The sequence below is a fragment of the Hemiscyllium ocellatum genome, chromosome 50 (assembly GCF_020745735.1).
Source record: "Hemiscyllium ocellatum isolate sHemOce1 chromosome 50, sHemOce1.pat.X.cur, whole genome shotgun sequence".
NCBI classification, from domain to species: Eukaryota; Metazoa; Chordata; class Chondrichthyes; order Orectolobiformes; family Hemiscylliidae; genus Hemiscyllium; species Hemiscyllium ocellatum.
The window spans coordinates 1,839,796-1,853,501 of NC_083450.1; the positions used below are offsets into that span (position 1 = coordinate 1,839,796).

The following is a 13,706-nucleotide window of genomic DNA, read 5'->3' on the forward strand; positions in this document are numbered from 1 at the left end:
GTTGAGGAGGGGACCTTTGAGAAGGTGCTAGTCATGAAGCACACAAACAGACCTTTCAGCTCATCTCAAATTTCCTGCCCAAGCTTGGTGAGAGGAAGAGGATTGTAGAGGACATGTACGAGATTAGCTGATGTGCTCACTCTGTCTCCGTGTCTTCTAGTCTGTTTGGGTGTAAGGGTATCAAAGAGAGTTGGACAGTCCCACAGGCTGGACACAGCCTGAGTCAAGAGGGGCAGAATGGCCACGTGGAGCTGGATAAAAAGGATGAAGCTGGGAGAGTGATGGAGATGACGGAGTTTGTCAGTGGGGTAAGACCAATTTCAGAATAATTGCTGCATCAGTAATTACCCATCACGTGTGTACCTGATACGCCACTCTCCTCTCACCTTTTAAGAAGTTTCAGAACGGAGATGCAGTTTCAGAGAACGGTCATGATCGAGAGTGTTCCTCCAGTCAGCTTCAGGTGGTGATTGAGCAACATCCAACAGGACCCAAACCCTGAGAACCTCCAGCAGAGACACAGCTCCACCTTCCTAACATTTCAATTTCCTCTTTGTATTTTCCTCTGAACCAAAGATCTGATGTGGGTTTGAGACCAGATTTTTAAAAATCAGGTTTACCTGGGATTTTAACAAGTCTAGAACCAGCTTTAACGGAATTTGTTCGTACTAACCCGATGCAGTCGGACACTCCAAAGATTCCTACCTCAACTGACATGAATGTTTTAAATGTGAGCCATTTTTAGTAAGATCTCCACATCCAGTGACTGACACAACTACCTCGAGAGTCATTGGTTCGAACCGCAGTGAGAGAAAAACCCTCTCAAACTGTCTCACTGCAGACTGAGTTAAACAGCTCCTAGTTTAGAACTAAATATTCTATACATCCAAATATTTTAAGCTGGCTGAAAAGCATCCAAAGATTTTAGAGATTTAGGAGAAACTGAATTTATCATATTTTGTATCCAGTATTTCAGCTTCCAAGTCCTTCAGTGAATATTCATTGTGTCCTCCAAAGTTCTTTGAGTTCTGACTCCTGAAGTTTCATAATCACTTCTGCCCCCCCCCCCCAGGGCTCTTGTTGATCCATTGGCCTGAAAACTCAGCGTCTGATGTGAGAGAGAGAGAGAGAGAAAGGTGTTCCTTACACCCCTCAGACCAAAGATGCAGACCAGCCACCTAACCTGGGGCTCTCTGCTAATTTCACTGTACTCGATTACGGCCCACAATCTCCTCTCTCTCTCTTTCTCCTTCCTCACCTTTCACAGTAATCTCTTTCGATAGAGGGAGGCAGCTTGCACATTAGAATTTCAAAGCAGGACTGTGCCATTTCATTTCTTGGGCCTACTATACTGTTTGATGAGGTTGTTTGACGGTGATCTGATTGTGGCCTCAACTCCTCTCTCCTGTCCACCTTTTGATTCCCTTTGTCATTCAACAATATATTGGCAACCTGACTTTAAAAATGTTCAATGATCCGGACTCCCCTGCCCCCTGGGAAGAGACTTCTACTATAAGCAACCCTCAGACAAGATTTCTCCTGTCTCAACTATACAAGACAAAACATTCTTTTCAGTGTGCTCCCTGTCACATACACTCCGGCTTGCAGATGCTTCAATAAGATCACCTCTGTAACTTGTAAAATGCCACCTTCCCTCAGAGGAACCAGTCAAGTGAGCCTTGTCTAAACTGCTAATACAATTAATCATTTTTATTAAGTAAGGAGACCAAATCTGTGCATAGTAGTTACGGTGTGGTGTCACCAAGTGCAATAAAACATAAGTCATAGGGATGTACAGCACAGAATCACACCCTTGAGTCCAACTCGTCCATGCCAACCAGATATCCTCAGTAAATCTAGTTCCATACCCCTCTGAACCCCTCCTATTCAGATCCCCATCCTTAAAAGATGCCTTTTAAATGTTGTAATTGTACCAGCCTCCACCACATACCTATGTTTATATTCCATTCCCCTTACAGTAAACAAAGACTTTCCATTTGCCTTCCCAATCATTTAATGTCCCTGCATACTAACTTGTGATCCATGTACTAGGACACTGTACCACACATTTCTGTAATCTCATCTCCTTTCTATTTGTTCTCCTACAGTGGACAAGTTCAGAGTTTAGCATGAGAACTCCATTTTTGCCCATTCATCGAACCTGTTCAAATCCCTTTGTCCTCCTCACAACTTATTCTTTTATCTTTGTCATCAGCAAAGTTAGCAATGGTGCACTTGGTCCCCTCATTTTCATATAAGCTATTGACGTAGATGGTTAAAAAGAAGCCCCAGCACAGATCCCTACGACACTTTACTACTTATTTTTTGCTAACTTAGAAATGAGTGATTTAGCCCTATTTTGCTTCAACATTAGTTAGCCAATCCTCTAGCCATTTTCATGTCACCCACTTTACCATGAGCTCACATTTCGAGAGTAAACTTCAGTGTGGCACCAAATCAGATGCCTTTTGGAAATCCAAGCACATCACATCTGTAAAGATCCCCTTTTTCCACATTGCTTGTTGACTCTAGTTGCCTTGACTTCAGTCAAATACAATTTTCCTTTCACAAAACCATGTTGATTCTGCCTGATTTCATTGATTTGGAGATGCCGGTGTTGGACTGGGGTGTACAAAGTTAAAAATCACACACCACCAGGTTGGAGTCCAACAGGTTTAATTGGAAGCACGCTAGCTTTCATCTGTTCGAACAGATGAAAGGCTTAACAGACAATCAATTTTTCAAAGTATAATTTCAGTTACATCACACTGTAAATTTTTGCTATAAATTCTGCGTTAGGATCGAGCCCTCCACTATCACCTGATGAAGGAGCGTCGCTCCGAAAGCTAGTGCTTCCAATTAAACCTGTTGGACTATAACCTGGTGTTGTATGATTTTTAACTGATTTCATTGAGACTTTCCAAGTGCCTTGCTAAACAACAGATTGCAGTGTTTTCCCTACAATGGATAAGCTAATGGGCCTGTAGTTTACAGCTTCCTGGAAGACATGAGCTATATTTTCCAGTTTCCAATCTGATGTGGCTTTCCCAGAATCCAGGGAAACTTTGGAAAATCACAAACACTTCTTTAAAATCTGCAATCTGTATCCTGTTATTCATGTTTCTGTCAAATGCCTCTTAAATATTGCTATCGTATCTGCTTCTATCACCTCCTCTGATAGCACATCCCAGGCACTTAACACCCTCTGTGCTTGGAAAGAAAATGTCTCTCACATCTCCTTTAAACTTTCCAGCTTTTATCTTAAACCTGTGTCTCCAAGATATTAACATTTCTACCCTGGGAAAAAACTATCCACACCTGTTCACAATTTTGTAAACTATCAGCTCACCTCTGATGTTCAAATGAAAACAAAACGTTTGTCCAAACTCTCTTCATAGCTAATACTCTCCAAACCAAGTGACATCCTGGTAAACCTTTTCTGTGGCCTATATAAAGTTCTATACAGCTGCAACATGACTTACCAATTTTTATAATTTATGCCCTGATTGATGAAGGCAAGCTTGCCATATGCAGCCTTGACCACCTTATCCACTTGTGTTGTATTTCCAGGAACCTGTATACCTATATCCCTCGGTATGTCGATGCTACTAAAGGTTCTGCTATTTGCTGTATACTGTACCTCTCTCCTGCATGAGACCTTCTAAAATACATCACCACATATTTGTCTGGATTAAACTCCATCTGCCATTTCTTCACCATAGTCTCCAGCCTGTCTGTGTTCTGCTGTATCGTCTGGCAATCCTCCTCACTAACCTAAGCTTCCTCCAATCTTTGTATCGTCTATAAACCTATTAGTCAGACCACCTACACTTTAATCCACATCATTTATATGTATTGTAAACCACAGGGGTTCCAGCACTGATCCCTGTGGAACAGCCACTGGTCACAGATTCCAGTCAGAAAAACACCCTTCTGCCACTACAGTGTGTTCTATGCCAAGTCAGTTCTGTATCCACCTTACCAGCTCCCCATGGACCTGATAGGACTTCACCTTCTGTGCAGGCCTGACATGAGGGACCTTGTAGACAACAGCCACAGCCACTGCCTCACCCTCATCAAAAAGCACAATCAAGTTTGTGAGACGTGACCTTCCCTGCATGAAGTCTTGCTAATAAGCCCATACTTTTCCAAACGTGAGTAAATCCTGTTCCTAAGAATCTTCTCCAATAACGTCCCTACCACTGACATAAAGTTCACTGGTTTGTACATTCCTAGATTGTCCCTGATGCCCTTGTCAAACAGAGGAACAACATTGGCTATTCTATGAGACCTTGCCTGTGACTAAACAGCATACAAAGATTTTGTTCAAGGCCATAGCAATTTCCCCCCTCAGCATTCTGGGACAGATCCCATCAGGTCCTGGTCCAGATACTTTTCAAAACACCCAACACCACCACCTTTTTTATGTCGACATACCTGCCCCAAAGACTCACCATTGGTGAACACTGATGCAAAGTATTTAATTAGGACCCCACCCACTTCCTCCAGCTCCACACACAAATTCCCTCTTTTGTCCTTGAGTGGACCTACCCTTTCCCCAACTAACCTCTTGCTCCTGAGAATCCCGACAGTGTGGAAGCAGGTCATTTAACCCATCAAGTCCAAACCAACCCTCTGATGACATAGACTCATGCTGCTACCCTATCTCTGTCACCCTCGATTTCCTGTGGATGAATCACCTAGCCTGCACGTCGCTGCACACTATGGACAATTTAACATGGCCCTTCCACCTAATCTGCACATCTTTAGACTTCCATTTGTATAAAAGGCCTTGAGATTTTCTTTAATCCTGTTCACCAGGGAAATCTCATGGTCCCCTTTAGCCTCCCAATTCCTTGTTTGAGTTCTATCCTGCTATCCTTGTATTTTTCAAGGGTCTGTATGTCTTCAGTTTCCTAAACCTTACGTATACCTCATTTTTCTGTTTTGGATACAAACTGCAGATGCTGGAATCCAAAGTTGACAAGCAGGAGGCTGGAAGAACACAGCAAGCCAGGCAGCATCAGGAGGTGGAGAAGTCGATGTTTTACGTATAACCCTTCTTCTTTAGGGGTTAAACCCAAAACATCAACTTCTGCACCTCCTGATGCTGCCTGGCTTGCTGTGTTCTTCCAGCCTCCTGCTTGTCAACTTCTTTTTCCTTTTGACTAAGCTCTCAATTTCTTGTGTCATTCCAAGGTTCCCAAATCTTGCTATCCTTATCCTTTGTTTTCACAGAATCATATAGTCCTGAACTCTAATCATCTGACCTTTTAATAGATTCCCATATACCAGATGTGGATTTACCCTCAAACCACCACCCTGAATCTGCATTCCCCAATTCCTACTTGATATTGTGGTAGTTAGCCATCTCCCAATTTACAACTTTCACTGGAGGATTACTCTTGTCCTTATGTAAGGTAAAACTTACAGAATTATGGTCACTGTTCCCAAATGTTCCCCTGCTGAAGCTTCAATAACCTGGCCTGGCTCATTCCCCAATACCAGGTCTAGTATGGCCATTTCCCCTACTTGGAAGATTTACATATTGCTTCAAGAAACTCTCTTGGACATACCTGAAATTCTCCCTCATCCAAGCCCCTGGCACTCAGGGAGAGCCAGTCAATACAGCCGGTTCTGCTGTAACGCACGTTTCTTCAACATGAATTGGCTATAATTTGATTGAAGAATTTCGACCATTATTTGTAGAAAACAACACCTTTACCTGTTGTTGGCCATGACGCGACTGAAGTCCTCTTGGATTAAATAGGGCTGCTATTACGCGATTTTGTTTACAACACAGGATCACACAGAAACAGATCTATCATGTTATATCAGAACAGAGTGTATATGGGGAAAGTTAAAAAATTGCTCACCAGAATAACCCAGCTGTTGTCACACTTTTCCATAAACCGTCTACATATCTGTTGTTGGGAGGCAAAGTAATTGCACCTTTCCTATTCCTGACCTCTACCCATATGGATCCACTAGATAAACCCTCCAAGGTGCATCCTCCCCGCTCCCCCCATACAGCTGTGATATTCTCCCTAATCAGTAACACCCCCTTTATATCCCTATCTCATCTAAAACAGCTACACCTCAGAACATTTAGCTGCCAGTCATGACCCTCTCTAAACGAAGTTTCTGTAATGGAGCTTAGATGAATACATTTAACAAAAATATAGTTAAGTTCGACTGCCTTACATGTCATACTCCTGTCGTTTAAGCAAATGCACCTCAGACCATCAGTCCTACCATATTCAGTATCCCCTCTCTGTCTATTCTTCTTCTTGGCCTTACTGCCCTCAGTCACTGAGTTTTCTTCAGTCATTTCACTTGCCAACGTACTGCTCTGAGTCCCCACAAGTTTAAACCCTCCTGACTGGCACTAGCCAGGATATTGGTGCCCCTTCAGTTTAGGTGCAGCTTGTACTTCCTGTATAGATCCCACCTGCCCTGGAAGACATCCTAATGATCCACATACCTGAAGCCCTCCCTCCTCCACCAGCTCTTTAGCCAGATGTTTGATTGTGCTATCTTCCTTGTCCACACTTCAGTGGCACACAGCAAAGTGAGAAATCCAGAGATTACAATCCTGGATGTCCTCCTTTTCAATTTACTACTTAACTCCCTGAACACCTTTGCAGGACCTCATCACTAATAATTCTCAGTCTCCTTTTCCTGGTGATTGTAATTGTTTTAAGTTCCTCTCTTCCTTTCACTTCTTGATTTACACGTACATGTGCAATGTTATTTATATGTTCTATAATGTGGACAGACAATTGCTACTTTTACTGATGCAGCCCTTTACTTCGACATAATTAATCAATCCTGCTTATTTATACATTACAATGTCAAGAGTAACTTCCTTGATAGTTGGCTCCACAATGTGCTGCTCTAAAAAGCTTTCCTCAAACACTATATAAACCCTTCTCCCAGGCTATCTGCAGTAATTTGATTTATTCAATCGACGTAAAGATTAAAAATTACCCAGAATTTGCGATAATGCTTTCTTACCAGCCTGTTATTTTTCCCTGTACGCTCTCCCTAGAGTTGTACAGTTAGGGAAAGTATAATCTACATCCACAAGTAATATCTTAACTTTGCTATTTAACCTTCTACCTAAACCGATTCCTCATAAGAGTTATAGAAATGGACAGAATGGAAACAGACCATTTGGTCCAAATTATCCATGCCAACTAGATATCCTACATTAATCTAGTCCCTTTTGCCAGCAGTTGGCCCATATCCCTCTAAACCCTTCCTGTTCAATTACCCACCCAGATACCTGTTAAATGTTGTAATTGTACCAGCCTCCACCACCACCTCTGGCAGCTCATTCATGCACCACTATTTGCATGAAAAAGTTGCCCCTTAGGTCCCTTCTCACCATAAACCTGTGTGCTCTGGTTTTGGACTCCACTATCCTGAGGAAATAATCTTGGATATTCACAGTATACATGCCCCTCATGATTTTATAGACTTCTATAAGGTCACCCCTCAGCCACTGACCCCCCCCCCCAATCCTATTTGGCTTCTCCTTTGAGCTCAAACCCTGGCAACATCCTTGAAAGGATGCAGAAAAGATTTACAAGTTTGCTCAGATCCTTCCTACAGCAGGGAGACCAGAATACCATACAGTATTCCAGAAGTGGTCTAACCAATGTGCTGGTAAAAAGTGAGGTCTGCAGATGCTGGAGATCACAGTTGAAAATGTGTTGCTGGTTAAAGCACAGCAGGTCAGGCAGCATCCAAGGAATAGGAAATTCAACGTTTCGGGCATAAACCTTTCATCAGGATGCCCAAAACGTCAAATTTCCTATTCCTTAGATGCTGCCTAACCTGCTGTGCTTTAACCAGCAACACATAACCAATGTGCTGTACAGCCGCAACATGACCTCCCAACTCCTGTACCTGATGCACTGACCAATAAAGGCAAGAATACCAAACACCTTCTTGTATCTGTAACTCCACTTTCAAAGAACTATGATCTTGTATTTCAAGGTCTGTTTGTTCAGCAATAGTCCCCAGGACCGTACCATTGTGTGTATACGCCCTTTCCAAAATGCTTCTTGATGATTAGACGGTAAGACGTAGGAGCACCATTCAACCTATCGAATCCAATCGATCATTTATGAGAGATCATGGCTGATTGGATGATCTTCAACTCAACTATCTTGCCTTAATCCCATAACCTGTCTATGGTCCTTTTCTTTGTATTAATGCCATCCTTAATTAAGAGCTAGCCTGCCACCTTTTTCTAATTTCCAGCTCATCCAAATGACATCAACTTTGATCACTTTGTAACCCTTTATCTCTGTATTAGAGGATACTGTTTATTTCTACATGAGCTAACAATTTCAGTCTTGTGAATGCCAGACACATTCAGATAAAGAATCTTCAGTTTTGATTTTTTTAAAATTTGGCCATACCTGCTGGTGCACCGTTAAGTTGGTATATTGCACTTTGAATTTCAGTCAGACCCAATCAATCACTAAGGAAGGTCATAGCCCCTATTCTACTCAAGGTGGGTAATTCCCCCTGCCAACCTCGCCACATTACCTTCCAGGTAGAACTTGCACTGTTTACTGCCAACCTCGCCTTGTTCACCACCTTCCTTCACCCCATCACCACCAAATCCACGTTTTATTTCACTCCTTTCCAGATGTGCCCTATCTTCCCTTTGTGTTAGATCAGTGAGGAAGTGACCACCAATTGTTTCCTCATCTTCCAGCAGTTTCTGATTGCCAAACTTGCCCTTATTAATCTCAGTGCAATGAGAGCCCAGCTGTAGCCTTGTCCCTGCTCCCTCTGCAGTTCCGAGATCAGGGCAGCAATTTGAGATCACATCAGGTGATCAGCCAGAACAGAGGGAGTGGGAAGATTTCGGGAAAATTTAGACTTTTTGTTTATGTAAAGGAGCAAAACTGGCAACCTAGTGTTCTCCTGAGCTATCAGAAATGTAACCACTGTCAGCCCAAGACCAGTCTTTAGTATGACACCTGCCATCCTCATCTTCCCATTTCTACAGTCAGAGCTTTAACAGCATAGAAAAAGACCCTTTGTCCCATCAAATCTACGCTGGCCATTAAAAATCTATCTTTTAATCCCATTTCCCAGACATTACTTGTAGCCTTGCATGCATTTTAACTTATCAGTGTAACACCAAATAAACACTCAATGCCCCCAGCTGCTCGAGGTTTGGGGAATTCTATCGGAAAAGCTACTTGATTTGAAAACAAACCAAAAAGCAGCTGATTCCTTTTAAAAACATTCATAAGATCACCACACCCTCATGGATGAGTTTGATACCAAAGTTCCCCCATATTTACAGGTTGTTTTGACAAATTATTTCTGGAGGAAATATTCTGTGCAGTGGCTTGGTGACTGAAAATTCTTGCCCCTCACACCCTGAATCCTTATTTTCCTGAGTGCAAGCTGGCTGGGGAAGGAATTCCTTCCCAATGCATCCGTCTCATCTCAATGTCTGCATTTACCTTGTGTTTACAAGGGCAATCTGACTTGGGACCACTACGCCTCATTTAACATCATTCTGTTTGTTACACCCTCCTGTTTACAGTCCTTGACCATTCAGGGTGCTTATATCTATTTCAAGATCTCATTTGTAACAGATTGAATGATGCTCAGTCATTGTTACTATTTTGATGCTTTTAGCTATCCAATTCTCCCCAAGTACTTCATTTGACTTATTTTGTCCTCGGATTAGGAATAAACTAGGGTTAAATGTTTGTGGGGTGGGAGGGAGGTTAGTGTGACTAAAGACTCACTGCACAAACGTCCTGTTGTTGCCTTCAGCTTCACCAAGTTTCTGAAACAAATCAGTTGAAAGGCAAACTGTGAATTTTCATTTATTAAAAAAACCCTCTGGTTTGAGCAAGAGAATCTCATCAGCAGAAGCAGTGGCTAGGTGAGGCAGTTCCACTCTGTCAGTCCGAACTGAGACTGATTCACAGACAGTAATGAGTGAGAGGCTGCTCTCACCATCTCACACTGCCTACAGCACTGATCTTTCCTGTTCCCTTGATGAACAGTCACAGCTCACTGCAACTCAACTGAAGTTTGACTTCCATTGGCTTAGCAACCATGAACCGTTCCTCCTCCATATCCTGCCCACTCCCAAAACCCAACTATAATACACAGAAAGTGACAGTGCTGCAGGCAGATTTATAATAATGCACTAATTACTTACTGCCATGCTTATCTTTCCATGCTGCCATCCGAGGTGATATAGCCAGTCCATTCTGTGCTACACAGGTGGCAGGCAGTCTCTGTTCCTTCAGTAAACATTTACTTGTCTAGACAGCCACTGTGGACTCCAGTTTGAGAATAGTTGATATAAATTAAATGTTGGAACAGATGCAAGGGATGGTGGTCTCCTGTTTTATTAGATTACTTACAGTGTAAAAACAGGCCTTTGACCCGAGTCCACACCAACCCTCCAAACAGCAACCCACCCAGATTCTAGATTAGAGTGGTGCTGGAAAAGCACACCAATTCAGGCAGCATCCAAGGAGCAAGAAAATCGACGTTTTGGGCAAAAGCCCTTCATCCAGACCCATTCCCCTACATTTACCCCTTCACCTAACACGACGGGCAATTTAGCATGGTTTTTCACCCGGAGTCAACCCACGCAGACACGGGGAGAACGTGCAAACTCCACACAGTTGCCTGAGGCTGAAATTGAACCTGGGTCTCTGGTGCTGTGAGACAGCAGTGCTAACCACTGTGCCACCTGTTAGCGTCACCAGTGTGTCAATCTCAGTCCAAAACTGACCCGTCTTAAGTACCATTATGTAAGACTTGATGTGCAGCCCCAAATAACATTTCCTGCAACACCCTGAAACAGCAGGGGCCACCATTCAAACCAGATCTCTATATCACACCTGGGTTCTAGAGATTGGGGGATTTACAACAAACTTGCAGAAACCGTGTTGATGAGGTTCTCTTTCGTAAAACCAATATTAATGTGTGCAGGGTCAGCAGATGAACACAAAATGATAGTCTCCCAAAGATGCTTAAAGAATTCAGAAACACCATTAACAATTTTTGAGCCATTGGATTGTTATTTCAACATGTGATGTACCAAAAACAATGTTCTAATTAATACACATGTGGAACTAACAGGAAGTTTCTGCTAGAGTGGTGTGGGTTACCAGCAGTGTCACAGCTCAGATAAAAACAAAGTGTTGGAGATACTCAGCAATGTGTGGCAGCATCTGTGAAGACAGAAAAACGGATGCTGCCAGATCTGCTGAGTCACTTTCTGTTTTTATTTCTGATTTCCAACATTTCCAGTGATTTGTTTGCATGTGTGTACATAATGCAGCAAAGTCTCACCTAAGCTTGGCTCTCCTGCAGGATTACAAATGGTCTAAGTACCTCACCACAAAACAGCAGAGCTTTAACCACCCAATGGCTTAATACACACCTCCTGACCCTGCCCTGGAACAAGCCGCAGTCCAGGTAGCTCTGTCCCATTCAGTGAAGTCTCTAGTCAAATTTAGGAAAGAAAGCTAGTACCAATGAAATTAAAAAGCTTTTGTGTGTATTTTTGTAAAAGATGCTTGTCAGATGTTTGAACTTTTCCTTTCTGTCAACTTTGATCTCAAGATTCTGCAGGAGATCCTGATGTTTCAAGCCTTTGTATTATTGTTGGGCCCTATTTGCTGCAAGATTAATGCATCAAACCCCAGCTGGATTTAATTAGTGGAAGTGCAAAGTGGAACATTAGAATCCATAACTAATCTAGAAATTAGTCTGTGATTCCCTGTACATTGACAACTCTCACCTCTACTTCCATACCTGCTCTGGTGCTTGGAACTTCAAGAATGGATAATCTACATGTTCCTCCAATTAATCCACTACATTCCCTGTCAATAGACAGCAGTACATTCTCCACTGATTCCATTCATTGTTGAGTGTATGGTGCTGGAAAAGCACAGAAGGTCAGGCAGCATCCGAGAAGCAGGAAAATTGATATTTCTGGTACAAGCCTCTCATTCCTGCTGAAGGGCTAATGCCCGAAACATCAATTCTCCTGCTACTCATCCTTCTGTGCTTTTCCAGCACACTTGCGAATCTGATCACGAGAATCTGCAGTCCTCACTTTCTCCTAGTTGATTCCATTCCTGGTTACTGTCCCTTTTTGTGACAAGACCACACCCAGTCTTGATCTATCTGCTCTGAAGCCAAGAGCCATATCTCTCTCAGTCTACACCTCCTATAAACTTTAGTTTCTGCCTACTGCTCATGTCCTATCCCACTCACCTATCATTCCTAAGCACACTAATAACACTGGCTCCCAATCCTGTTTGTATGCATTCACCTCCCCTGAAGTCCTTTACAATTCCCCCTTCTTTGCAGTCACTCCCAGCCCAAAACTGCTTCATCGACGTCAAAAACCTCTTTAAAAAATCTATCTTATTGACCACATTTGCTATATCATTCTTTGAACCTTGATTACATCTCAAGTGCTTAGGATGTTGACCAAAGGTGCCAGATAAATGCAGCTTGTTGCAGGGACAGAGCTGAATTAGCAATTATTTTACTTATTGCATGTTTACCCCCTCACTTTCCCTGGCTGTGTACAAAAATGGGAGAAGTGTCCAGTCTATTCCACAGATCTCTCAGGAAAAGTTTCTGGAAGGTCACAGCATCAGATGAACCATCATAGTCCTGAATGGCCAGAACAGAACAAATCTCTTCCTATGTGAACCACCCTCTCTGGCCTGGGGAACAGCTCAGTAAGGCTTCATAATCCCTCTGCACTAGTTTCATTTCCACTAATTTAATGGATGAAGTAAGGAATGCCAGCTCTAATTCTCCCCAGGTAACAGTGGCTCTTTAACGCGGACACACTTGCAGCAAAACAAAGGGTTGCCAATATTTACTTATCTACTAGAATTAGAATCACTTTCTTCAATTATATTCATCTAGATTATTTTCCTTTGGTAAAATAAAATTGTTTGGAAAAAGCACCGTCTTGAAGATGCTAATTGCACTAAGTACTTTACACACGTCAGGTTATGACAATGTTCTGTCAGAACATCATGTGGCTATATTTAACAATTCACCACATCGTTGAAAGTAGCAATCTGTACCTGTTCCACTTCACTTTGAGCAGCCTGATGTTCACTAACAGGTGCCTGGATGGTTGCAGGGTTAGCTGGGTGAAGGAACCACTCCCCGATCTGCCAGTTCTGGCAGCAGGTCTCAATTCAATGGTTGGGGCAGTTACTGAATAACTGGAGCTAAGGCAGCTCACTATGAGAGTAGCTGCACACCACATGGACTTCAGCAGCTTCGAGGTAGCAGCCAACCATGAGGGCAACTAGGGATGAGCCACAAATGCTGCCCATCCTATGAAACAGCAGATTTAAAACATGCATCACTGATTAAAGCCATGTGCAGCAAGCCTTGACTGCAACTCATTCAGAGGTTAGTGCCTCCAACAAATCATGCCATTCACCAAACTCTGGAACACATACTTACCTCTGTTCCAAAGTGAACCCTGCTCCTGTATCTGCAAAGCTGCTCTAACCTCTCACTTGAACTCAGCTCATTAGCTGGGCTCTAACCTCCCCAACACCTGACTGACTCAACTGGTTAAAGCTCTGCTTTGTGTCGTTCAAGACTTGTTGGAGCTGTTCAGCAGATTCTGAGTGGTTCAAGAGGAATTTAGAGAA

At 42.8% G+C, this 13,706-nt stretch overlaps 1 protein-coding gene across 1 annotated transcript in view; it reads left to right on the plus strand.

The window, feature by feature from the left end:
• Positions 1 to 502, plus strand: part of si:ch211-57n23.4 (immunoglobulin superfamily DCC subclass member 3) — a 48,879-nt gene extending 48,377 nt beyond the window's left edge. The window contains exons 13-14 of the mRNA XM_060820624.1: positions 161 to 308; positions 395 to 502. Of these exons, the coding sequence (XP_060676607.1) occupies positions 161 to 308; positions 395 to 502 (256 nt within the window). The remainder of the gene's footprint in view (positions 1 to 160; positions 309 to 394) is intronic.
• The last annotated feature ends 13,204 nt before the right edge of the window (positions 503 to 13,706 follow it).